The sequence below is a fragment of the Vitis vinifera genome, chromosome 7 (assembly GCF_030704535.1).
Source record: "Vitis vinifera cultivar Pinot Noir 40024 chromosome 7, ASM3070453v1".
Lineage (NCBI taxonomy): Eukaryota > Viridiplantae > Streptophyta > Magnoliopsida > Vitales > Vitaceae > Vitis > Vitis vinifera.
The window spans coordinates 6,954,315-6,979,690 of record NC_081811.1 but is presented as its reverse complement, the minus strand read 5'-3'; the positions used below and the strand labels follow the sequence as shown (position 1 = coordinate 6,979,690).

Below are 25,376 nucleotides of genomic sequence, written 5' to 3'. Positions count from 1 at the left end.
TGTGCTAGATTTCTACTTTTACTAACTGTAGCATCATGGGAAAATAGACAACTGAATATCAAACATCTGGTTCTGAGCATATTGTTTTGCTGTCATTAATCAGGTTAAAAAACACAATTACACATGACAATTGAGAGAAAGCGATTAATAAGTTACAAATCAATATTAAATGAATTAGTATTTACTCATTTTTTCGGGGTTTTTTTTTTCTTTTCTTTTCTTTTCTTTTTTCTTTTTTTTGAAAAAGAAAAAAAGACGAAAAACTTACAGATTTCCAAGCGGGACTATATGTTGATTAGTACCTTTGAAACCCAGCAACTTTCTTCAGGCCTCAGACCTCAAGTTTTCAACCATACCTCAAGTTCCAGCCAAAAAATAGCCACTAACAAAGCAAACTGCAGAAGGGGCAACTGAGAACAAAATCCACACTCTTAAAAGTCCAAATGCGCTTCATCTAGTGGGCTGGAGGTCCTTCAACTTCTGATGATATGGAGAAATTAGTTGGGTTTATGATGATTCATTCTGATCTCGAGACACTTCTAGTTGGGGAGGCAAGAGGTTCAAAAAGCTCCCTTGAACAGGTTGATTATCAGCAACTGTATCAGATCCATCCGATTCTTCCTCTGTAACAAAGTGAACACAAATAGAAGAGAAAGATTAAAATTATTATACCATATCTAAAACAAGTGAAGTAATTCTTCTCTGTTTTGTTAGCTAAGGAAAAACATGATGTCCTAGGATTCTAAGTTTCTTGTTTCCATGAACCATCTAGGCAACAAAAGGAGCAAAGTGGGAAAGGCCAATTACAATGAATACATCTGGAAAAATTTGGCAACAGCACACTAGTTTTGAGTTAGCAATAAATTAGGGTAAACAACTAACAAAGCCTACAGGTTTGGGTCAATTTTTCATGTAGAGTAAGTGTCCTAAAATGAGATGCAACTCAACGTATACATGGAAAAAAAACAGCGAAAACACATGGTGAAGCACACATTAGAAGCATCAGAGATGATGTACTCTACTAATCTTCCTCTCCAATAAACAAATTCTTTTTCCAAAGATCTGAATTTACAGAAGACAAACTCATCCAAACTCGTTCAAGAAAATAATTGAGAAGTATGACAAGAACTACCACAAAAAGGAAATCTGTTCAAGGGAATGGTGCAAAGTGTCTAAGCCTATCATAGACATCAAAATTTTAGTCAATTAAATTACCACTAAGTTGATTATCAAAACAGTGACTCTCTAGTTCAACAAAATTTGGGCTTGACAAGTGATGGGTCACACATTTGACACGTGACATATTCAAAAGGTGACACATGATGAAATTTGGAAAGCCACAAAATTTAGTCTTACAAATAAAATCAAATCTTTCAATTGCAATCAAAAGAGAATTAAAAAAATAAATATGCTCTCATTGACAAATTTCCAAAGAAAATAATGTTTTAATTGAAGTCAAAAGATAATTAAAAATAAATATTCTCTTCTTGGTAAATTTCCTTAATGAAGGAGACAAGTTACCAAAATTAAGGAACCAAATTCCTTAAATTAAACAACTAAATCTTAGGGATTCCAAATTTAATTCCCTAATTTCACCTATAAATAATGGTGACTTCCTTTAATAAAGGGAGTTTCGAATCAATCAACAAAAGGACTCCACATGGGAAAAAAGGTTTAATAAAGAAGAAAAAAAAAGCTTCACAAAATTTTCCTATAAATCCAAGAAATCTCAAAAGTACTACACATGTGTTATTCGCCTTTCCACAAAGTCATTCGAGAATAAGCTACTTTAGGCCCTTGATTGACTTTCAAAATCAAGAAAACACTTTTGTTGTATATTTTTAGATCATGAGCAAAGTGAAAGAACAAGAAGGAAATACTCTTTTGTAAAGAATATTAACACTGAGATTATATCCCACAATTATTAATTTTAATAAATTTTTGTTTCACATATTTTTCTATTGTTTTGCTCACGTTATAGGACTTCACGAAATTTGTGCGTACAAATTTTTGGCCCACCCGGTGGGACATCTTTGCCTCTCTTTTTTTCACTAAGAAATTGATCACCATTAACATGACGATATCTAAAAAGACTCAAGTTGTGCATTGATACAAGGGTGATGACAAGATTGTCATTACTCAAGCTACATATAGTACCTCTACGGGCCCTATAATTCATAGCAAAGCGAAATTGACTACTACACCTTCAACAAAGTTAGAAAGCAAGCACACTCATTTGCTGAAAACAGCGAGGGACACACGATAATTACCAACTAGTCATCACATTGGTCTTTTTAAGGGCAAAGGGTCAAAGTCTTCTTGATAGGGAAAAACGCTCTTCCACAATAAAGGACCGGGCATAAGTCCTCTCCTCTATCATCGATGCCAACTCCAACACCGACTCACACCCTGGATAACCAACTAGAATGTCAAAGGAGGACAACTCCTCCAACCAATCTGACTCTTCGAGGTCACTATGTTGGTAATGACAACAAACACTACATCTATAGAAGAACAATTAGTTGAGATGACTCATGTCATCGCCAAACTCACCAAGACCATTGAGGAGAAACATCTGCAAATAGCATCCCTCATGAGCAAGGCTAAGGCACAGGGATAATATGGTTGAGTCAAGCCAAGGACTTACTCTCTAAAGATTGCATCTTTAGGTGATGCACTGCATGCGTCTAAGTCAATGCAAACCGCGGAATCTACCTTGGTGGCGTCACTATCTGTCCAACAACTTTAGGACATGATAACTAACATCATTAGAGTGCAATATGGCGAACCCTCACAAAGTACACTCATGTACTCTAAGCGTTACACCAAGAGGATTGACAACCTACATATATGCCTATGGGTTATCAACCTCTAAAGTTTCAATCATTCGATGGAAAGGAAAATCCGAAGCAACACGTTGCCCATTTCATCGAAACTTGCAACAATGCAGGTACAGAGGTTGACCTCTTGGTCAAACAATTTGTTTGATCCCTTTGAGGAAATGCCTTTGATTGGTATATCGACCTTGCACCCAAGTGCATTGATTGTAAGGACCAAATGGAGCGCGGATTCATCAACTGCTTCTATAGCACCCAATAAACTATAAGCATGATGGAGCTTACCAATACCAAGCAATGGAAAGACAAGTCGATTGTTGGCTACATCAATCGTTGGTGTTCTTTAAGCCTTGACTGCAAGGATGGATTATCCGAGGTGTCAACTGTGGAGATGTGTATACAAGATGTGCATTGAGGTCTTCTATACATCCTTTAAGGGATACGACCCGACACCTTCAAAGAGTTGGTTATACGAGCATATGACATAACGCTTGTCATAAAAACAAATGCAAGTGAAAACATGTTTATTGAAAAACTCAAAGATGAGACTACTAGGGGCAAAAATATCATTGATGAAGATGAAAAGAGTGTGACATTAAATTTTACTACAATTGTATTCAAACCTCGACATTCTATTATGCTCTAAAAACAGAAAAAAAAAAAAAAAAAAAATGGTTTCTCCTTCAAGTAAGTAAGATTGGACAAAAACTACTCATAAGTTGAGTCTGGTTCATTTGAACAAGGTGTTAGTGCAAATATTCAAACAACAAACAAGGTAAAGCCTATGGATACACTTCAATTGTCCAATACAACAATTAATTGAAGAATAGTGATGCTCCTTAAAGTATGAGCCTAGATTGCATATTGCTCCTAGCCTACAAGAGCTTAAACTGTAGTAACAAAAAAAAAAAAAAAATGAAAGTTATGCCAAAGGTAAAAAGGAAAAAAATCTTTCTTAATAAACTTTTTAAATCGAGGAACATATCCTTTGCATTAAATAAGTCAAATTTGGAGATTCTAAATTACAATCTCCAACTTCCCTAAATGTGAGTGTTTTTCTTTAGCATGAGGTATTCTCAAAAGGAAAATGCAACTTAGAAGCTAAATCTAAAAAAATGAAGTTTTAAAAGTCAGGATCAAAAACATTATTCAACAAGCTTGTGGAATAATATCAAATATGATACAAAAATATCATTCATCCACCTTCAAAGCGAAAGAAAACAAAGTCGGGTTCTTCAAAACACTTGAGAACATTATTGATGAGTTTACTTAAGATCAAGTCATTATTGATCATTGATTAAACTTTGCTCCAAAAACACGTAAATACCATCCTTAGATTAAAATCAAGTCTAAACTTGCCACATTCTTCAATAAGCCCATGGAAGAATATCAAACACAATACAAAAGTATCATTCATCCACCTTCAAGACTCAAATGAATTCAAAAGACATTTTGTTCTTCAAAATACTTAAGAAAGATTTTCAGAAATTTGGTTAAGAATAAGTCATCTCGAATCCTTAGTTAACTTTATTCCAAGAACATGCATTTATCGCCCTTAATTCAAAATCCAAACAAGTGATGCTTCTAAAATCATAAGCTTAAACTACGTAATGCTCCTAGCTTGCATGAGTTTAAACTACGTATACGCCAAAAAAAAAAAAAAAAACCATCAAATGAAAGAAGAACGAAGGCTAACTTCAAGACCCACCTTGTTCACATGGCAAGCCATGTAACCGTTGCGCCTTGAAGTGGGGACATTTGTAGATATCAAAATTTTAGTGGATTAAATTACTACTAAATTAATTATCAAAATTGGGACTCTCTAGTTCAACAAAATTTAGACTCCACAAGTGATGGACTCCACACATTTGACACATGACATATATTCAAAATGTGACATATAGCGAAATTTGGAAGGCTATAAAATTTAATCTTGCAAATAAAATCAAATCTTCCAAGTGCAGTCAAAAGAGAATTAAAAAAAAAAAAAATCTCTTGTTCACAAATTTCTAAAGGAAACAAATATTCCAATTGAAGTCAAAAGAGAATTAAAAATAAATATTCTCTTGTTGGCAAATTTTCTTAATGAATGAGACAAGTTATCAAAATCAAGGAACCAAACTCCTTGAATTAAGCAACTAAATCTTAGGGATTCCAAATTTAATTCCTTAATTTCACCTATAAATAATGGTGACTTCCTTCAATTAAGGGGACTTTGGATCAATCAGCAAAATGACTCCACATGGGAAAGGAGGTTTCATAAAGAAAATAAAAGGTTTTACAAAATCTCCCCACAAGTCCAAGAAATCTCAAAAGTACTACACACGTGTTCTTTGTCTTTCCAAAAAGTCATTCAAGAATAAGCCCACTTTAGGCCCTTGATTGACTTTCAAAATCAAGAAAGCACGTTTGTTGTCTGCTTTCGGATTGTAATCAAAGTGAAAGAATCAGAGAGAAAATATTCTTTTGTAAAGAATATTAACATTGAGATTGTATCCCACAATTGTTAATTTTAATAAATTTTTGTTTCGCATATTTTCCTATTGTTTTACTTACATGGCAAGACTTCACAATATTTGTGCATATACCTACCAAAAAGTGACTTGATGGATGCTCTCTTCGGTTTGTTGGTTTTTTTCTTCAATTCAGCTGCAAAGGAAGAATGGTTCTAAAATTAGCATAACAAGACCAAAGAAATGCAAATTAATTACTTAACCTATTTGCAGAAACCAGACAGGAATGTATAAAAAATAACCACTGAAAATCATCTATTTTTTTCAAATTTTTTTATTACTTTTAAGTCATTTTAACTGTTTAACCATTTTAAGCCTATGAGGAAAAAGAAAATTCAGTCAAAACCCTTCACTTAAGCCTGACACTATTAGGTTTATTTTCAAAAGCACAAAAGTTTGGTTTTACTCCGGTTTAAGTTAGTTTACCACTTGAGAATAACCTAACACTATCACCTAGGCAATATTTTGGTTATAACATTTACAGTACTTAATAGAAGTAGGGTGTCAGGGAACATGCATTCATGTCTAACCCAATTCTATGGATATCAGACATCCCACTCTAATATGAAATTACTATTCAGAGACAGATATTTATGGTACTCAGACCCTTCATAATGACAACCATGCCATTGCCCAGCATGCTATGCCATGGGTATGGATAAGAGTACCAGAAGGTTATGGGGTATAGAGAAACACTTGAATTCTGAGTACTTTTTTTATGGGAAAATTTTCTTGCTAGATTACACAAATATCATATTTAGGGAAAAACACCCAACATTGTAAAGCCACTTAAAATGGTCAAAACTCAGTCTTGCATAGCTTTAAGTTTAGTTGAAACAATATCACAGTAGAAATATCTATTGTCATGCTTCCAATTTATTATTGCTTTGTTTGTTCATTTTCCCTTCTTTTTTTTTTTCCTTCATTTGATCTTTTCTGTCACCTGAAATAATGAGTTTATGGCGGGTCAGAACTACCACATCCTAAGATATGGCAGTAAAGCACAAACAATGCTTACAGACACCCACAACTCACACCTATACCAAGTCTATCTAACAGAAAGATGAAATAAATAAGGCACAAATATATACCCATTCCAGGAACTTGATAATCATTGATGATTTCAAAGTTCTTATACGTATAACCCACAAAGTTCATGTCCTTCGATGAAAGCATCTACATAATAAAGAGAACTGAAATGAGAAAATGTGGAAAAAGAAGAAAAAAACAGTAACAAAAAATAGCATCAGATGGAAGTTTAGACTCTTAACATATTCAAGGTAGAAAACGGTTATATTACCAAATTAATAAATAGCTAAGAAAATAAATGATCCTTCATATATCAACAACAAAAGATGCACATAAGAAGCAGCCTAGCATACACAAGTGTACTTGTTCAAGAATATGAACAAAAGTCAATTTCCGGTAAACTAGATGTTCATCATTCCACATAATTGAAATCAAATAACAGAAAACTCCAAAGAGCATGAAATAGTTGTTCTTACAATGAAACAAAGCTTCAAACTTGATTGTTCTACTTCATGTCAAAACATGTGAGAATGAAAATTTATCATACTCTTTTGATCTTTGGACACATGTATCTGATGTACACAACTTTGGAGAAAACCTTGATTCTTGAACTTCTTAAATTTCATCAAAGTAATTCTCAATGGTTTCGTGTGAGATTCCACAGAGTTCAAGTCAAACAAGAGTGGTTCCAAAGTCAATTTAGTTTCACTAAATTAAATCCACTTTTGCAGCTGCAGCTTACATCTTTGTATCAGAATTTAATGGTCTGGTCTTAACCTCCTGCGGACTTCTATTTCAAGAGAACCTGTGGTTTGAAGTTTAAACCACACTTCCAAGTCTAAAACACTGAAGAGATTCCTTTACTTTTAAAAGCCTTTAATAGTCAAGTTACCAATCAGTTTGGCAAGATAGAAAAAAGATGAGAAAAAGAAGGGAAAACATGTGACAAGTTCCTCATTGTACTTTTGAATGAAGCTCCTATTTTGCCAATTTGGCAGCAGTAAATAAATGAACCAAACGATTATGTTGCAAAGAGAAAATTGCAGCTACATAAAATTAAATGAAATAGATATTCTGACACTACGTGTAAAAGGCCATGACAGCTAAAGCAGAACAGGAAACTCATAAAATGAAAACTCTGCAGTTGCAATTATTAAGCTTACCTTTCTCCAAGGACCACTTTTTGATGATGATTGACCTAGGCTCTCAGACTGCAAACCCATAAAATAGGCTCAAAAAGTAGATAAGCAACATGAAAAAACTCCAAACAAGTTGTGGCACAAGATCAGCAAAAGAATAGAGCATATCAATACCTCTTCGAACTTTTCAAAATTCTGAGTATCTAATTCATCTCTGACCTCGGGAATAAATGCAGCTTCCATAAGATATAGTCTATCCCATTCAGTACCTTCAAACCATGGGTGTACCTGAAAATGGAAGAAGCAACCAGATAATCCCTTTTATTTGCAACCTACTTTTAATGAAATCCAATAATTTAGACTAGGACACACCATACAATACCTTTATTTCATCTGCGCCTTTAGATCCCAGCCTCTGGCTTACATTACACAAAAGTTTACTGATAAGATCTTTTGCTTCGGAAGATAGACTTGCTTCTTCAGGAAACTTTAAATGAGTTCTCCAATTTACAATCTGCAGAAAACCAGAAGCAGAGCTGACACTCTTATTTGAGAATGAAACCCATCTTTTGGGATGAGAAGATTGCAGAAAAATATAAGGATGCATGTGTGGCATAAACTACCTGGTTTATAAAGAGTGCAACAGTGCCATTTACCAGGAACAAACATAAAATAGAGCTCAGAGCAAGAAGATATGTAAAGGCAATCACATAAATGCACCAAGCTTCAGCTGGACTAACATTAGAAATAAATTATGGCTCAAAAAGATTCTTAAAAGAAGACAAATAGAATTAAGAACTCAGCTAATTTCAGTACCTAAATAAGGTAGCTGCTTTCAACCTATCCCATTAGGTCAAACCCCACAATGATGCTCCAAAAGTCTCAAATAACAATCAACATACCTTGAAGCCAAACCCATAGAAAATACAGGATTAACTGTTTAAAATGTAATTGAGTTGTTTATGAGGCGAGTTTTGTCAAACTCATTCAGGCTTATTAGTATTGCAATGAACTCAAACTCATTACAAATTAGAGACCAGCCTCAGCCACCTCAATTCAGTCCTTGTGTGAAAGGGACATTAAAAACCAAAGTCAAGCTCAACAAAAATGAAACATGAACAGATTCAAAATTGAGGAATCTATTTAACAACACATATACTTACACAATGAAAACTAAAGAACATAGTTGATATCCAACCAGCTGAACCCACCCTAACTAGGGTCTTTTTATGCAATCACTTTAGCTAGGATATGGATTTTTTTCTCATTTTTTTTTCCTCTGTCAAACAGAATTGAACACAAAGCTTCAATATCCCCACCCCAGCCCCCTGCCACTTGAGCCAAGCTTCAAGGGTCTTAGGTAGGATATGGCCATTATATTGAACAAACTTCATCTTGATGCATGGCCATGCCTTACAAACATCATATTAAGCTTAGACTCAGCTCACAAATAACTGGCCATGAAACAAGCTTGTCCAGTTTGTTGAAGGCCCTCTACAGACTACACAAAGAATGCTCGTAGAAACATGGCAACAGTATTGCATACAAACTAAGGCACTTCCCAATGCAAAACATATAAAAAAGGTTTGGCTGAAAATTTAGCTTCTCTATTTTACTCTCACATTCCTTTCCAAACTGTGATAATCACAACAATCAACAACAGTTCTTTGAGTGTAGTTACAGGTGAACAATGCAAATTGAACCCAGAACATGGATCCAGAATCCACTTGGCTACATCCACCCCTCAACTATTGACATTATAAGGAAGTTCAAGAATAAAATGGAAAACCTGGCAACCAATTCAAAATTAACACAAAATCAAAACATATGATGGAAATGATGAATCATAAGAGCTTCACAGAAATTTCCAAACTAAATAAGAACATGCACGAATTGAAGGGAAAAGTCAAAGGAACTAATTATTGCAATAATTACAGAGTAGGGTAAAATGATAATTCACAACCCAAGAACTTGGAACTTATAATACAGAGAAATTACTAAAATCTGAATGAGTTGTATTCCCAAGTTTACCTTCCTACATGTTGACATGGGATCATCAGAATAAAAAGGTGGATACCCCACAAGCATTTCATACATGATAGCACCAAGTGACCACCTGTGGAAATAAAAGAATCATAATTTGGTCTGGAAAAAATTAAGGAGTGTTCTGACTTTCCATAATAATTTAAATCACTCTGTTTTAGTTCCAAGGATCTCAAAGTGAACAAGTCTGTCTTCGTCTAATGAATCAATCTAAGATATGGTGCAATTGTAATAAAAGATGGTAAAACATTAAAAAAAATTATTTTATAGAAACCTGAAAATGACCCACGTGTAAGTAATTAAATACATTTCAAATCCTATTAGAAACAAAATGAAATCATTTCAAATGCTATGTAAAGGAAAAACATCGGAACAATTTCAAATTCCATGGGATATCCAAATGACCAATCAGTTCCCATTGTGTAAACCACTTACCAATCACATTCCATCCCATAACCTTTCTTCAATAAAACTTCTGGAGCGATATAGTCTGGTGTCCCAACAGTAGAATAAGCCTGCAAGTTCGAATATGAACATTACAGAAAAAAATAAAGTCCCCAGGCATTGAGAGGAAAAAGGCCCTCTTTTTTCTAAATTTTTCTGAGACAAATGATGCAGGGTTTATTGCTTCATTCAATGAATGACCTAATGTACAGTCAGCACAGTCCACAACAAGAAATCCTTCAAAATGCCAGCCAAGGGAAAACATGCCTTACAGAAGATGATATTTTCTTAGTTGGCATCACATAGTAAAGAATAAAAGAAAACTATCAAAAATTATATATGGCTTACAAGCATCCTCCTGTTCTTCTGCCAATGCTGTTGTTGCTCTTGTTGGGTGCGCTTCGGTGCTGCAGGATCACCCTGATGACCCCCATTAGGACTGTTAACAATTGTAAAATCCTCCTCAAGAGTACTGCAGTCCAATGGCTTACATAGTCCAAAATCTGATAGTCTTAAGTGACCATATTTATCAAGTAGCAAGTTATCGGGTTTAATATCTCTGCAACATGCAATTTGGGATAGAAAAAATTAATCATTTTGGTGTATCAATAAGAAACGACCTCTAGAATCATGCCAAGTTACATATAGCCAAAAAGAATAAAGGTCCCCTACAAACCTATGAATGTAATTATGTTTGTGAATAGATTCAATAGCCAAAACTGTTTCTCCAACATAAAATCTAGCCTCATCTTCAGTCAAGGTATCCTTTCTCATGAGTAAAGTCATCATATCTCCTCCAGGTAGGTACTCCATAATAAGATAAAGAAACTCATCATCTTGGAAAGAACAGTAAAGTTTAACAATGCAATTGCTGTCCACCTCTGCAAGCAGATTCCTTTCAGCTTTAACATGCTCCACCTAAAATCATTTAAGTGTCAACTGGCAACAAACATATTGGGCAAAATCACCAAACATCTGGCAGACCAGAAAGATGTAATACCTGGCCTCGTCGAAGCATCTCTGACTTCTTAAGCTTTTTCATTGCATACACATTACCCGTTGTCTTCTCTCTACAGACTCTTACCTGCACCACAAATAAAACAATGTACTAATAATGAGCAAATGATAGGCAAGGATACAGCACAGGATCAAATTCAAGATAGAGCTGAATGAAAGAAAAAGATTCATGCCTGTTCCTAAACATTCAAAATTTAACCTTTTTCGAGTTTTGTTGAAATAAATTACAACTTCGGACACTTCAAAAACCACTACTATATATGTGTGTGTGTGCGTGCAAGTGTTTTGATAATAAACAAGCAAAAAATATTATCAACATCTACCAAAAGGGGCATGCCAAAGTACACAGTCAGATACAAAGGGTGCCAAAAGGCAAAGAAATAGAAGAGAAACAAAAAACAACTCTGTCCTATTAACTAGTACCCAACCAATCAACAAGATATAACAAAGACACCGAAGCTCCATTTATGAACTTTCTAGACTAAATAAAAGAAAACATCATAAGGATATTTTGAGAGCCGGATCCAATTGTTCAAAATTATCAAGCAATCTAGGACACCTCTCCTTTCAAATGGTTGAGAATACGCATAAAGGAGCAGCTCTCTAGGCCTTCCTATGTTTATTCCCTACAAAAGTCCCATGCCAAGTTAATCAAGTCTATCTTACTAAAGAAGGAAACACCTACTCTACATTTTCCAATTCCCATCCTCTTTTTCTTTTCTTTTTTTTTTTCTTTTTTTTGAACTAGTCCAAAGTCAAAATCTTCCCCCGGGCTCCTTGACGAGCAAGGATTCCACTCCATTGGTATACATGAGTTTTGAACTACTTTCACAAGAAAAGTGTCCAGTCTTTCGAACTTCAAATAAGAATAAAGTGGCTTTGACTGAGAATTTCCATTCTTCAACTCCAACTGAAACAGTACATCCTTCCCATCCTTCTTCACTCATCTCTCTTAAAGCCTTATTAGAAATGCATCAACATTTTTCAGCTCCCATTGAAGAAACTATCTTAAGAAACAGGATCTCCAATGCTGTCCCTCACCAAACTCTTCCCACAGATCTGTAACCCAAGCACCCTTTGAGGTAGCTATTGCAAATAGCAAAGGAAAGAAGACACTTAGAGATGATTCACCAAAACATATACCTTTCCAGAATTTCTCTCCTTCCATCCTTCACAATGTAAAAGATTCTACTTTTAAAGTCTTCCCACCTCTCCTTATTGCTTTCCACAACCCTACCCCAAACCCTTCCCTAACACCACAAGAACACCAACTATGTTTGCCTCTCATAGCTATATTTGAGAATCTTTATAACAGAAGTATGTTATTGTAATAAATTTCTTTCATACTATTGCATAAATGTATAAAAAACCTTTTTCCCTCCATACCCCTAAACGCACACACACCCAAGTTGTCATGGCAACCTTCTTTGTTTCTCTTCTCCTATGGAGATCTAGTTCAATATTCAATAAGTGGTTTCCCAACCAAGATATTTCTGGTTGGTATCAATAAAAATGTTGAGAGAGAGAAAGAGATGCACAAGTATGCAATACTTGGTCCCTTCAATTCCGCTCAACATACCCATATTGACACAACATGACAAAGGTGTGTATGTGATATCCTTGTCGAATACACCTATTTTGCTTTTGACATGACTATTTTATTTTTATTTTTTAAAAAAGTAAGAATCAAAGAGGAAAAAGAAAGATATTTTAGAAAAAAAAAAATCTTGTTTCCTGTTCTAATCAGCTTTTAATTTTTTTTATTATCATTACACCACAACCCCAAGTACCATTTAGATCCCCATATCCTAAAATTTGAGATGTTGAGGATAGACACCTAGATGGACAGCCGCACCCATGTCCATATCCAAACTCATGTAACATAGGCACAACACACAAATTCAAATAGATAGCATGAACATCAAAGAAATCTATACATATTAACTACAATTTTAAAAAATCTACATTTCACTTTCTAGCCACCTGGAAATTTCAAAGAACAATTTTTGTTAGTGAAAGTATCTCAAATACAAGAGATGGGTTGCATCCTCATGGATTTCATTAGATTACATCTCTCATTCTGTAACATTGTTTTATTAATCTTTTTATATTATCAGCTACGTAAAGACTGCTTTTCATAAACAGACATCAGAGACCTATAAGCTTGATGATTTCAGCTCAGTGAGCCCAACTTCTGGATTTATTCAACCTGCACACCATGCTCATGATGGTTAGAACTATTCATCTTTCCATTAATAAGCACTAAATCATGTAAGATTAGATTTTTCAACTAGCATATGGTTTTGTTTGAACTATACTTTTTATTTGTACGAGTTTCTTATACTAGAAGTCCCTGAGTACTGATTTTTTTTTTTTCCCTAGTATGTCATGATCATTACCACAAAGGTTTTTCTGCTTCATCACAGAAAACATATTTGCCCAATGTAATGCAAGTAAAAAGTGAAGTGACCATGTCAAAATCATTTTCTAATATGGAAGGAGCTATATGTCTTATGCTTTCCCTCTGTGTGTAACTTATTGTTACAACATGTTCTTCATTATTATGCATTAAAATTTCATTTGGTCCATACATTCACTATTGCATATTGACATAAAGCGGTTTAGGTGAAGTATTCCTTGATGATATATCAACTTACCAACCCTACTAGCAAAATAATGTTGAACCAATTCCTTTTATATCTGCCCAGCCTAATCTCACTTTCCTAATACAGGAAAAATACTCCATGTCACTGACTCATGCGTTTTCTTTATCATAGAGCCTGACATAACTCAAGGCCATACCAGCCAATCGCATTCAAATTAGAAGTACTAAATTTTTGTTCAATGGGTGCAGTATACGAAGACTCATAAACTGAAAGAACTAGCAATGATAAATATTCATTCTATTAAGTATGGGTATGTATAGGACATCTACATGGAAAGATTCATAGTGTAAGGACATGTTACACAGGCAGAGGCATATATACCCATAGTGGCTGCAACTTGGAACATTTGATGTCATACTGTACATATCATAGATGCTCCTATACTGAGGGCAAATTACTATTTTAAAGTAATTTTCCCCCTTTTTAATCTCAGTGAATGATCCAGTGGATAAAGAATGATGTTTTCAGTCAGAAATTTTAAACGCTACACTTCTCCAGTCAAAAAATTTGACAGCTAGAAGCATGATTATGAAGCTTGAAACCAAATGGAAAAGAATTAAGAATTAAGAAATTTGGAAAAAGAGACCAGTATAATTTCACATAAATGTATACCTCTCCAAATGCTCCCTTCCCGATCATCGTCAATAATTCAAAATCATCAGCACCCATCTTATGCCTTTGAAGGCGCATGTATTCAGTTTCCTTCTTCTCCAAGTGTTTTAGCAGGTTATTCTGATCTTCCTCGGAGACGTCAGCATCAGCCAACTTCTTTTCCAGTATATTTCGCCTGCTTACAAGTAAAATGGCCTATCTTATCTCTATAGAATCCTATAAATTTGACTTTCAGGAAACAAATATCCTTGACATAACTTGACCTGACATTAGATTGAAGTGATCTTTTAGAGGTACTTATGCAAGAAATAAATAGTCTACAAATGGATGTTATCACCAGGTAACTAGTGGAATCATCAAGAAACCATCGGTTCCAAGCTTATGCTGGAACTATATTGAGGCCACCTGATGCTTAGGTAGCAGGGGGTTATGGTGTGGATCCAGAGGTTCCTAGTTCAACTCCAAAAAAGTAAGTTGTGAAAAAAAATAATGACAGAACTACATTGAAACTATTACTAATTTAACCTCACACCCACTAAAAGATGAAGTAAAACAGGGAAAAGAGTATTGCCAGTTTAAAAATGTTAAAAGTTTTCTGTAGGACATCTTCAACCCATTAATCTTCATTTTTCCAACATACACCAATTACATCTCAAATCAAGAGGTGCTCTACATCACAAACAATAAAAGTACACCTTATTTGGTAAATGGCAATACAAATAGAAAGGAAGCATCTTCATGATTGAAATTCAATCACAAGAAGAAATAGAATAATTAGCACAACAGGAAATTTTTTTAGCAAAATTTAAAATACCAGGAAGAAAATAGATTCGATCATTCTTTTAGGGAGCATTAAAGACTCAGATGTCAAGAGAAAAGTCTTCTACCATAAAATAAGATGAAAACTTCAATCAAATACTAAACGAGAGATAACAAGGATAATGAATTGAAGTCACTCCAACATTACATGTACAATTTCCTACAGAAAGCATGTTCTCACCCAAACTCCTACCTACTATTGGAAAAAACAAACAATTGACACAAGGAACAGATAGAGATTGAATTTCCTATTGTCACTAGATAATGATTCATTAGGAAAAGAAGAAACAGAAAAAAAAATGGAAAAAGAATTGAAAAGGTAACTTAGAAAAGCCGCTTGGAAATAATACTAACCACTTCTAAATTTCTAAAATGGTTTTAGGCTATCAAACACTAAGAACCCTAATTTAGAGCAACAAAATCATTTTAAGCATACTTCTTACATGCTTGAGGAGGATTTGAGAAATCATGTTAAAGAAGGGAAAAAAAAGAAAAACTCACATTATGTCTTAGTCAAATGATTTTGGACTGCCTAACAGTGTGTTATTCCATATAATACTGGAGTATTTTGAAAAACCACTGAAGCTAGTGTTCAAATTAAAATCTTGGACTAAATAATATCGACATGTGAAGATTATGAGATTCAGCATTGGATTTGCACAGAAGCCAGTATATTAGAAAACATGCACCACATGTCTGTATAGGCTTGTACAACCATGCTTTGACATTTATTTTTCATTTATCATATTAAAGAACATAAAAAAGTGCAGAATGAGCCTCCCAGAGGCAGCTCAAATGAGAGGTGCTCCTACTCAGGAATGGGAGGTCCCAAGTTCAAGAACTGAAATTAATTTCATACGAGTTCCTCATGAACAAATCAAGTATCTCTAAAAATAAAAATAAATTAAAAAAATGAACGAATCAAGTACCTGTGGTTTTCCTTATCCTGCAAAGCAGGGCTAGTGGGTATCCACTCAATAGAAGGGTGTAAAATGATCACTAAAATTGAGTTAACTATGTAGACAAAGGAGAAAAGGTGGGAGGGAGACAAGAATACAAATTTAAGTTCACTTCTTTTCATATTTTAAAAGTATTAGCCTCAAAATCCATTTAAAATTTTTAACATTGCAAAGAGCCTTTTCCATTTAAAAAGCTAAAAATCATTTTGATTTCAAATACAATTGTATTTGACACAAAAATTAGAATCTAAACTTGGATTAGTGGATTTAATTGTCCTAGAGAAAGTGTAAATAAAAAAATCAGACAAGCAAATATGGTGCAAATTAAGTGCATATATTAATCCATCTTAATACCTAAAGTGCAATAATATGATCAAAAAACCATTTGTAAGATCTTATAAATTGAGTTGCATCACCATTAATGGTTAGTGACCTAAGCTACATGATATTGGAGTGTTATAGATCACCAAATGTGAGAACTAATTGCCAATATTCTAATGTTCAGCTCAATGTATATGTTCTTGGTGTTGCGCCGTTGGTTGAAGCGAGAGGGAAGTCTGGAGCAGATGAGTCCCTATTGGAGGAAGCTTCCAGGTACTCCCATTCCGAGACTTGTTCTTTTCCTAGCCTTCTTCTTCTTTTTGTGCTTGGGGGGGGGGGGGGGTGAAAAAGAGGTGGTGGTTGCTGATTGGGACCTTGTGGCGCTCGAGGGGCCATCTTATGTGAACGGAGAGGGGTCTGTTGACCCGTTGAGGGTAATCTAGGCAGATGGAAGTTAGAGAGTAGTTTCGATCGTCTGGAAGAGGGGGCCAAGGAGTATGAGGGGAGAGTATTGCCAACAAAAGACGTGGAAAGAGTTTTGGAAGAGGAAGAAGGGAGTGTTTTGGGTTCTTGGATGAACGGTAGTTTTGTGAATCTCTATCATTGTCTGGGTATGCCTACTGAGGGGTTTGAGGGGGAAATTTTGTTGCTTTTGAGAAGAATGAAAGAGAGGAAAAATCTCAAGGGCGATTCGGTCGGAAAAAGAAGGAAAATCCAAAAGGTTTCTAGATCAAAGAGGGAATTGAAAAAACTTGAGTGCTCGATGAATTACAGTGGTACTGGGAGGAATACAAGGGTTCTTCAGCTTGCTAATTGAAGTTGGTGTTTTGCTGGTGCTAAGAGGTGAGCAAGGTTTTTTTTTTGTTTATGTAATGAAGTTAAGAATATCATCGTGGAACGTAAGAGGGGCTAATGATTGAGAGAAAAGAAAGGTGACCAAGGCAATGATTAAAGACCAAAAAGTGGATTTGGTGTGCTTGCAGGAGACTAAGATGCAGGAGATGTCAAAGAGGATAGTAAGGAGCCTTGGCGTGGGAAGATGTTTAGATTGGGGGGCCATCAACTCGAGAGGAGCCTCTGATGAAGTGTTGGTGTTCTGGGATAATAGGGTGTTACAATTATTGGAGGCGGAAGTGGGGACTTTCTTTATGTCTTGCTGGTTTAAAAGCTGTGAGGATGATTTTTGTTGGATCTTCACTAAAGTCTATGGTCCTACGTTGAAGAAAGAGAGGGAAGATTTTTGGGATGAGATAAATGCAATAAAAGGGTTATGGGGTGGCCCTTGGTGCATGCCAGGTGATTTTAATGTGGTTAGGTTCCCTGTGGAAAGCAATAAAGGAGGCAGACTAACCTATTCAATGAGAAGATTCTTAGAGATTATCGAGGATTTGGAGTTGAGGGACCTGCCTTTACAGGGAGGCCCTTTTACTTGGAAGGGTGGTTTGAATAATCAGTCTCACTCTAGGCTTGATTAGTTTTTGGTCTTGAATGAGTGGGAAGGTAACTTTACAGGGGCTGTGCAATATGTCCTTCCTAAGTCGGTTTCGGATCATTTTCCAATTCTTCTAGATGGGGAATGAGTGAGGAGAGGCCCTATGCCGTTTAGATTTAAAAATACGTGGTTGAAGGAGAAGGGCTTCAAGGATAAGGTGTAGGCTTGGTGGAAAGGTCTCAGTTTTAGTGAGTCTGCTAGCTATGTGTTGGCAGCTAAGCTGAAAGCTCTGAAGTCGTTATTGATAGACTGGAATAGGATGGTTTTCGGTAAAGTGGAAGTCAATAAGGCTTTGGCTTTGAATCAGGTGGACTTCTAGGACAAAATAGAGTTAACATGGCCTCTTACTATTCATGAATTGGAAGCAAGGAGAGGAGCAAATGAGGATTTTAAAAAATGGGTTCTTCTGGAAAAATTTCGCGGAGACAAAAATCAAAGGAAGTTTGGTTGAGAGAGGGGGATGGGAACACTAGTTTCTTGGTTAAAATAATTGGTTCTTGGTTAACAGAGGAGAATGAGGTTAGAGGTGGGGTGGTGAATGAGTTTAAGTTGTTGTTGTCTGCTGCAGGAGGACGGAAACCCAACATAAGTGGGATGTCCTTTGAGAGGTTGGAGGATGTGGAAACAGCTAGACTGGAGAAGTCGTTTTCGGAGCAGGAGGTGTTGGAAGCTCTTAAGGGCTTTTGTGGGGACAAACGCCTAGGCCTGATGGTTTTCCTATGGCTTTTTGGCAATTTTCTTGGAATTTTGTGAAGAAGAAGGTCATGGAGTTTTTAGAGAGTTTCATGACCATGGCCGGTTTGTTAAAAGTCTAAATGCAACTTTTCTTGTTTTGATCCCAAAAAAAGGAGGAACAAAAGACTTAAGGGACTTCAAGCCTATTGGTTTGGTGGAAAGGCTGTATAAGTTCTAGCCAATAAGCTAAAGTTGGTGGTGGGTAAGGTGGTTTTTAAGGCTCAAAATGTTTTTATGGAAGGAAGACAAATAGTGGATGTTGTCCTTGTTGCTAATGAAGTTACAGATTCGATATTGAAGAGCAATGAAGGGGCAGTGATGTGTAAACTGGATATAGAAAAGGCGTATGATCATGTGGACCGGTCCTTCTTGTTTTCAGTCATGAGTATGATGGGTTTTTAGGAGAAATGGATTCGATGGATGCAGTGGTGTTATTCCACAACCAGCTTTTCTGTTCTGGTTAATGGGTCTCTTTCAGGTTTCTTCCAAACTTCTAGGGGTTTAAGGCAGGGGGATCTCCTCTCTCCATACCTATTTGTGATGATTATGGAGGCTCTTAGTTGTCTCCTAAGGAGTGCAGTAAATGGGGGTTTTTTGTTAGCTTGCAAGGCGAGGGGTAGAGGTGGTGAGGGGGTTCAGGTGTCCCACTTATATTCGTTGATGATACTTTGGTTTTCTATGGGGCTTCTATGGATCAGTTGATGTATTTAAGTTGGATTTTATTATGGTTTGAGGTCATGATGGGGTTAAGAATTAATCTGGACAAAAGTGAGTCAATCCTGGTGGGTAGTGTGGAAAACGCGGAAGCTTTGGCTGCAGATCTTGGGTGTAAGGTTGGAAGTCTTTCTTCCACTCACTTGTGTTTGCCATTAAGTGTGCCTCATAGATCCGTGGTTGTCTGGGATGGAGTGGAGGAGAGAATGCGGAAGAAATTGGCTAGATGGAGGAGCCAATACATCTCCAAAAGAGGGAAGATCACCTTGATTCGAAGCACTTTGGCGAGTATGCCCATTTATTTCATGTTTGTGCTTTCTTTGCCTAGAAAGGTCAGATTGAGGATAGAGTAGATTCAGAGGGTTTTTTGTGGGAAGACGGGGCCCTTGAATGGAAACCTCATCTTGTTCAGTGGGGTTTGGTTTGCTTAGATAAAAGCAAAGGGGGATTGGGGGTAAAGTGCCTTTCTACCCTCAATAAGGCTCTTTTGTGTAAATGGAGTTGGAGATTTGCTAATGAGAGAGGGGTTTTTTGGAATCAAGTAATTAAGGGAAAGTATGGTGAGGAGCAAAGGGGTTGGTGTTCTAAGGAAGTGAAGGGTGGGTATGGTGTGGGGTTATGGAAAGCTTTTAGGAAGGAGTGGTTTGTTGTAAGCAATAGGCTCTTTTTTGTGGTGGGGAATGGGCAAAGGGTGAAATTCTAGAAAGATAGATGGTGTGGGGATGAACCTCTTTGTGTATCTTTTCCCACTTTATTTGCTTTAGTTGTATTCAAGGATGCTTGGGTCAAAGATGTGTGGTGTTCCACTGAGGGTGGGGGGAATTGGAGCCCGCACTTCTCTATACCGTTTAATGATTGGGAGATGGATGAGGTGTGCAGGTTTTTTTTGGGTCTTAATGGGAAGAGAGTTCAATAGGTAGTGGAAGATAGGGTGCTTTGGAGCGAGACTAAATGTGGGAAGTTTTCTGTTAAGTCTCTTTACAAATCATTAGTCTTAGGCTCTTCAGTCTCTTTTCCTTCGTCGGCCATTTGGAAAGTTTACATGCAGCCTAGAATGAGTTTTTTTGGGTGGGAAGCAATGTGGGAAAAGGCTCTTACCTTGGACCAACTTCAAAAGAGAGGATGGCCTCTAGCAAACAGATGCTACCTTTGTCAAAGGCATGAAGAATCAATAGATCACATTCTTCTCCTTTGCGTCAAGGCAAGGATTCTTTGGGCGTTGCTTTTCTCTCTTTTTGGGGTGCAGTGGGTGCTGCCAACCACAGTTAAGGCGACGCTTTTAGGTTGGGACGGGTCTTTTGTGGGAGAAAAGAGGAAGGGAGTTTGGAGAGCAAGCCCATTGTCTTTTTTTTTGAACGGTTTGGAAGGCAAGGAACAAAGTTGCTTTTGAGGAAGAAGAGCTGTCAATCCAAAGACTTAAGAATTCTTTTGTATATTTCCTTTGGTTGGAGACGAAACTATTTATAAAAGATGGTCCTTTGACTTTAGTTGATTTTATTGATTGGGTGGGAACCTATTGAGGGTAGGGTTTGGGCTGCACCTCCGTTCTTGGCATCCAGCTGGGGAAGTGGGGGGTGTTTTCTTCTTTGTAATCTTTAAGCCGCTGTTTTGGCTGCTTTTTTAATACAATTTTTATCCTTTACTTATCCAAAAAAAAAATGTATATGGATGACTTTCTATGAAAAAAAATTATATAACATTTTAGAAACTTGGTGCATCCTTAAAACTGTTATTTATTTGGATTCCAATCAATGGGACTGGTCAATATTACCCCCATCTTGATTAGTAATTGTGATGACTGCACTAAAACTGTAACAGACTCCTCTTCTGGGTCCCATAGCTTAGGATATAAACACGCCTTTGTATCACAAAGCCTTTTCTTCCTTTTCTTTTTTTTCCAATTTTTGGGGTGGGTGAGAGTGGGGGGGAGTGAAGTAGTAAGGGAAAGTGAAATTTAATGCTGACTGGAAGAAAAAAAAAAAAAAAAGAGTAAATCAATATCTTCTTTTTCATGCTATGTTTTATGTTCTCCACTAAAAGGATTTATAAGTGATAAATTCAACATATTTATTTGCTTCTAAATCTCTTGGAAGTTCTTTAGTTGATAAATATTTCAAAACCTATTTCCCATCATCAGTTCTACATTTTCAAAGTTCAATTTCTATTTTTATTGATTCAACTAAACATGCCTTTCACACTAGTCCCATTTTGATTCCCTAACCTGTGAACAAAGACCAGAACGAGTTTATTGAGTTCAATCTACCAAATCACTAGTAAAAGATAAGTGAGTCAAGGGGATTTCTAGGTGTATTGCAAATAAATGGACATGAATGAGGAAACTAACAGAGCATGTTCATCTGTCATAAATCCATGGGACACAAGGTAATATAATATTTTGAGAAAATATATTTTCAGAGGCAACGTTTTGAGAAAATATAACCATTAAGGGATGGAATTTTGATATCTAAACAAAAAATATGATTATAGGCATGCAAATAGGACAACAGATACTGATTTGGTTAAAATCATTATTGCTTCTTCAAAAAGTTGGGACCTTGTGCTAATGAAAGGAGACATCTTCCCCAGTTGAGAACCTGAAGAGCCATTCCTTTGATGGTACACAGTATTTTGTTCTAATTATTGTTTCCACAGACAAAACAAAAAATTTAATAATACATCAATGACAGCATCAAAATTTAAAATAAATAAATAAATAAATAAAAATAATAAAAATAAATAAAGAAAGAAAGAAAGAACCATGCTGACATAATTGGACTTAGGTATATTAAGGAATTTGCTTATCCTTGAATGATTGATACGCCAGTTTCTTGAATAAATGTTTTACATATTTTGGTACTATTTTAGATCATGAAAAAGGGTGTGCCTCCTTAAAGAGTATGATTTTGAATCAAATACAATCTTATGGTTTTCTTTTTCTATTTGGATTTCATAAGTAGATGAGTCAATTAGAGCTGCCCATTGAGAAGTATCAGTCTCACATAAAAAAATCCCAAAAATGCCAACAGGGCAACTGTTAACAAGTCTGAAAGGGTCCTAAGTGTATTTGCATTATTTTCACTATCCATACTAAGATAGATCCAACATCTTACAGGGGTGGCCTTTTCTTTACCAATCAAAAAATGTTAGACATGTTATAGAACTTCCTAAGCTCTAACAAGATAGATTGTATTTATTATCATAATATCAGTATTACTGTCAACAACAATCTGCCACATTTCTTTTCAGAAAAAATATCATCATTGATCTCATTAAAAAGAAACTGAAAAGGTATGATAGCCACCAGGATTTGTCATCCAAAAAGCTACACTTTAGAGATCAAAAGGAAAAATATGCTGTTTCTTTCATAAGGTTTTCATTAATAAATACAGAAATGATGCACATGATATGCTTATGGAAGGCAATTACCAAAACTTATATATGTGGATAGTAGGAATTTAACTTATCTGGATCTTCTCCCAGATTTTCTACAATACCTTGTCATGCAAAAAGTAATTATTAACTTTATCTCCAAAGCAGTAGAAGTTGATATTAAGAAGAAAACTGATTCAACTTCAACTGGTGATGAGTTACAACAGGGCTTCACTTCATCAAATTATGGATAAAGAATGATAGGGCATACTGGCATTAAGTGGATTGACTAGATTCATATAAGAGCATTGGCAGTACGCATAATTATAGGATCAATTGGCATAGTGTAAACATAAGAGGTAATGATTGGTTATTGGACAAGAAACAGAACTTACTAAGTGTCAGACTGACCAATCCCCTGTAGTTCGTGTATTCTATAGAAGTGTAAGCTAACTCAGGGACAGATATTATGTGCCTAAAATTTCAAATTTATCTTTAAGAGTATTGTCATACCGTTCCCTCCTCTCCTGAAGACTCTTCATTTGCTCCTTGTAATGGTTCTCAATATACTGCTTTGCAGCTGCAACTTTCTGCTTTGTGACATTTGAAGGTGTTTCATCTCCTGCTGTAGGACCTGTCTCTTCTTTTTCAGCACCTGTGCCTTCCTTCTTCCTAGCTGAAGGCCTCACTCGCTCCCGCGGTTGAAACTTCTGAAACCAACTCCTTGCAGAATCCATTCCTTCCGCTCCACCTCAGCTGATTTCAGAACATCTAACAACCATTCCTCAAAAACACAACAACCTCTCAATTGCAAGCCAAACTTGCAAAAATATTCGACCTTGGGCGACGGAAATTTTCAAATTCACAAAGCCTGCATCCAACCTGGATATATCACAGAATTAAAAAGAGAGAGAGAGAGAAGAAAGAAAAAGGAAGAAAAACAATAATTTACTATTCAAGGACATACTGCCAGACCCCACATTGCCAGAAATTATATTTCCTAAGGTACGCAAAAATCAAAATTAATATCTCGTTTGTTTCAGGAGAAACTGGAGGAAAAGGAAAACGGTAAACGAAAACAATATAACAATTCACTGAGTTAAACCTTGTCCAACCTCTTCCAATATCACATCTCTCTCCCAAATTTTCCAAGAAAACAAAATCAGCAACAAGAAAATCGCTAAAATCCACAGAACACGCACTACATTACAAGGAACACAATCAAACACTAACAAACAATTAAAATAAAACATGAATACAAATAAAAACCTGAATTACGAATTCCACATAAATCAAGAATCTAAGACCGGTACAGAAATGAGAGTCAACATCAGGAAAGTGAAAAAAGAAAGAGAAAATGAGAGTCGGCAAGCAAGCTTTGGGTTAAAAAAAAAAGTTAGAAAATGAAGGCTAAGAAATCGGATTACCGCGTGGTAGTGTCGGAGAGAGAAAGAGAATAAGACGATCCGTGAACCCTAGAGAGAGAAAGAGGATTCAGTCCGGCATTATCGGTGTTTGGATGCCCAGAAAATATCGGGACGGAGACCTGCTTTCCTCGTTGTCCGCATGATTCTCTCATTTGTTTTCTAACGTGTACGTTCGATTTCATACACGTTTTCCGCTTTCTACCTCTTTTTTCTTTTTTTCTAAATTAACTTTTTTTAAATATAGTATAATATTTATAAATTATAACATAAATAATTTTTTTTTTTAAATTTACTTTTTAATTAAAAATAATTTCTTTTAATAAAATTATCTAAATAACTACAAAAATTATTAAAATTTATAATTATTTCTTTTTTAATATAAATTATTTTAATGATAAAAATAAATAATAATTAATATCAATTATTTTTATGCCACAGGGGTGCATTGGATCTGGTGAAAAAATAATGTCAGAACATTCCGCGCTGGTATGGAAAAGTGGCCGTTGATATGCTAAGTTGCCCCCTGTGCGTCATGCGCACCACAGAGGAATCACAAATTTAGAAAATTTATTTCAAATTCAGTATGATATAAAGATGTTTTAAATGAATTTTTGAAATGATAGTTGTACGTTACATCTATATACCATTGTTGAGTTGGAATGACCAACCTAGGCCTAACCGATTAGCCAAAACACCCATGGGAAATTGAGTATGAAAGCAGTAAGAGGCCAGTACAGGCTACTAGAGTTGAATTGGACTTTTGGGGCTTCCTTACAACATGGGCATTATGGGACCACCCCTGGTCCATTTTTGGGTTGTAGACGCACCAACGCACAAGAATAGTTTAAGCACTCTTTTTTTTTTTCATTTTCTCTAACTAAATTTTAATTTTTACAAGACATTTAAAACCTGTTTAAAAATCATTTCAATTATAATTTTTCTAGTTTGAAATATTCTTAAATAATGATTTTTGGAAGAGTTACACACCAGTGATTTTCCATTACATATTTTTGGAACGGTTTATTTTTATAAAAAACACTTCCAAATTTTAGGAAACGCTTTTAATTTTCCCGTGACCACTCTACAAGCTCCTATGAAATATTTTGAGTGATTTTTTTAACTTTTAAATTTTTTTTCAAATGTTTGATTTTTCTTCAAAAACCATTTTTATAATAGGAGGCGTCTCGCTGTCATTAAAAACGCCTCTGGGAAATCATCATGAAAAGGACAATTGTGTAAG

The 25,376-nt window shown here is 35.6% G+C and overlaps 1 protein-coding gene across 4 annotated transcripts; it reads right to left on the bottom strand.

The window, feature by feature from the left end:
• On the bottom strand, window positions 1-24,311 carry LOC100258384 (uncharacterized). Of its 4 annotated transcripts, none has more exons than XM_002272465.4 (14): window positions 24,137-24,311; window positions 23,223-23,591; window positions 14,301-14,475; window positions 11,006-11,089; window positions 10,682-10,923; window positions 10,354-10,564; window positions 9,997-10,076; window positions 9,550-9,634; window positions 7,901-8,032; window positions 7,693-7,806; window positions 7,543-7,590; window positions 6,442-6,526; window positions 5,430-5,486; window positions 1-623 (listed from the first exon to the last, which is right to left on the bottom strand). In XM_002272465.4, the coding sequence occupies exons 2-14, from the start codon at window positions 23,444-23,446 to the stop codon at window positions 508-510; spliced, it is 1,653 nt and encodes a 550-aa protein (XP_002272501.1). In that variant the 5' UTR covers window positions 23,447-23,591; window positions 24,137-24,311; the 3' UTR covers window positions 1-507. The 4 variants fall into 4 exon arrangements, with proteins under 4 accessions (XP_002272501.1, XP_019076889.1, XP_019076888.1 ...); XM_019221344.2 differs by lacking the exon at window positions 24,137-24,311 and adding an exon at window positions 23,979-24,072; XM_019221343.2 differs by lacking the exon at window positions 24,137-24,311 and adding an exon at window positions 23,815-23,967.
• Window positions 24,312-25,376: the final 1,065 nt, after the last annotated feature.

What these genes read in the sequence shown, in the direction of transcription:
- LOC100258384 (XM_002272465.4), bottom strand. Translation starts at nt 23,446, where the DNA reads ATGGATTCTGCAAGGAGTTGGTTTCAGAAGTTTCAACCGCGGGAGCGA. An exon ending in AGAAGAACAGGAGGATGCTT is followed by an intron (nt 10,077 to 10,353) that starts GTAAGCCATATA and finishes TCGAACTTGCAG; the next exon opens with GCTTATTCTACTGTTGGGAC. An exon ending in AAGGCGCAGATGAAATAAAG is followed by an intron (nt 7,807 to 7,900) that starts GTATTGTATGGT and finishes TTCCATTTTCAG; the next exon opens with GTACACCCATGGTTTGAAGG.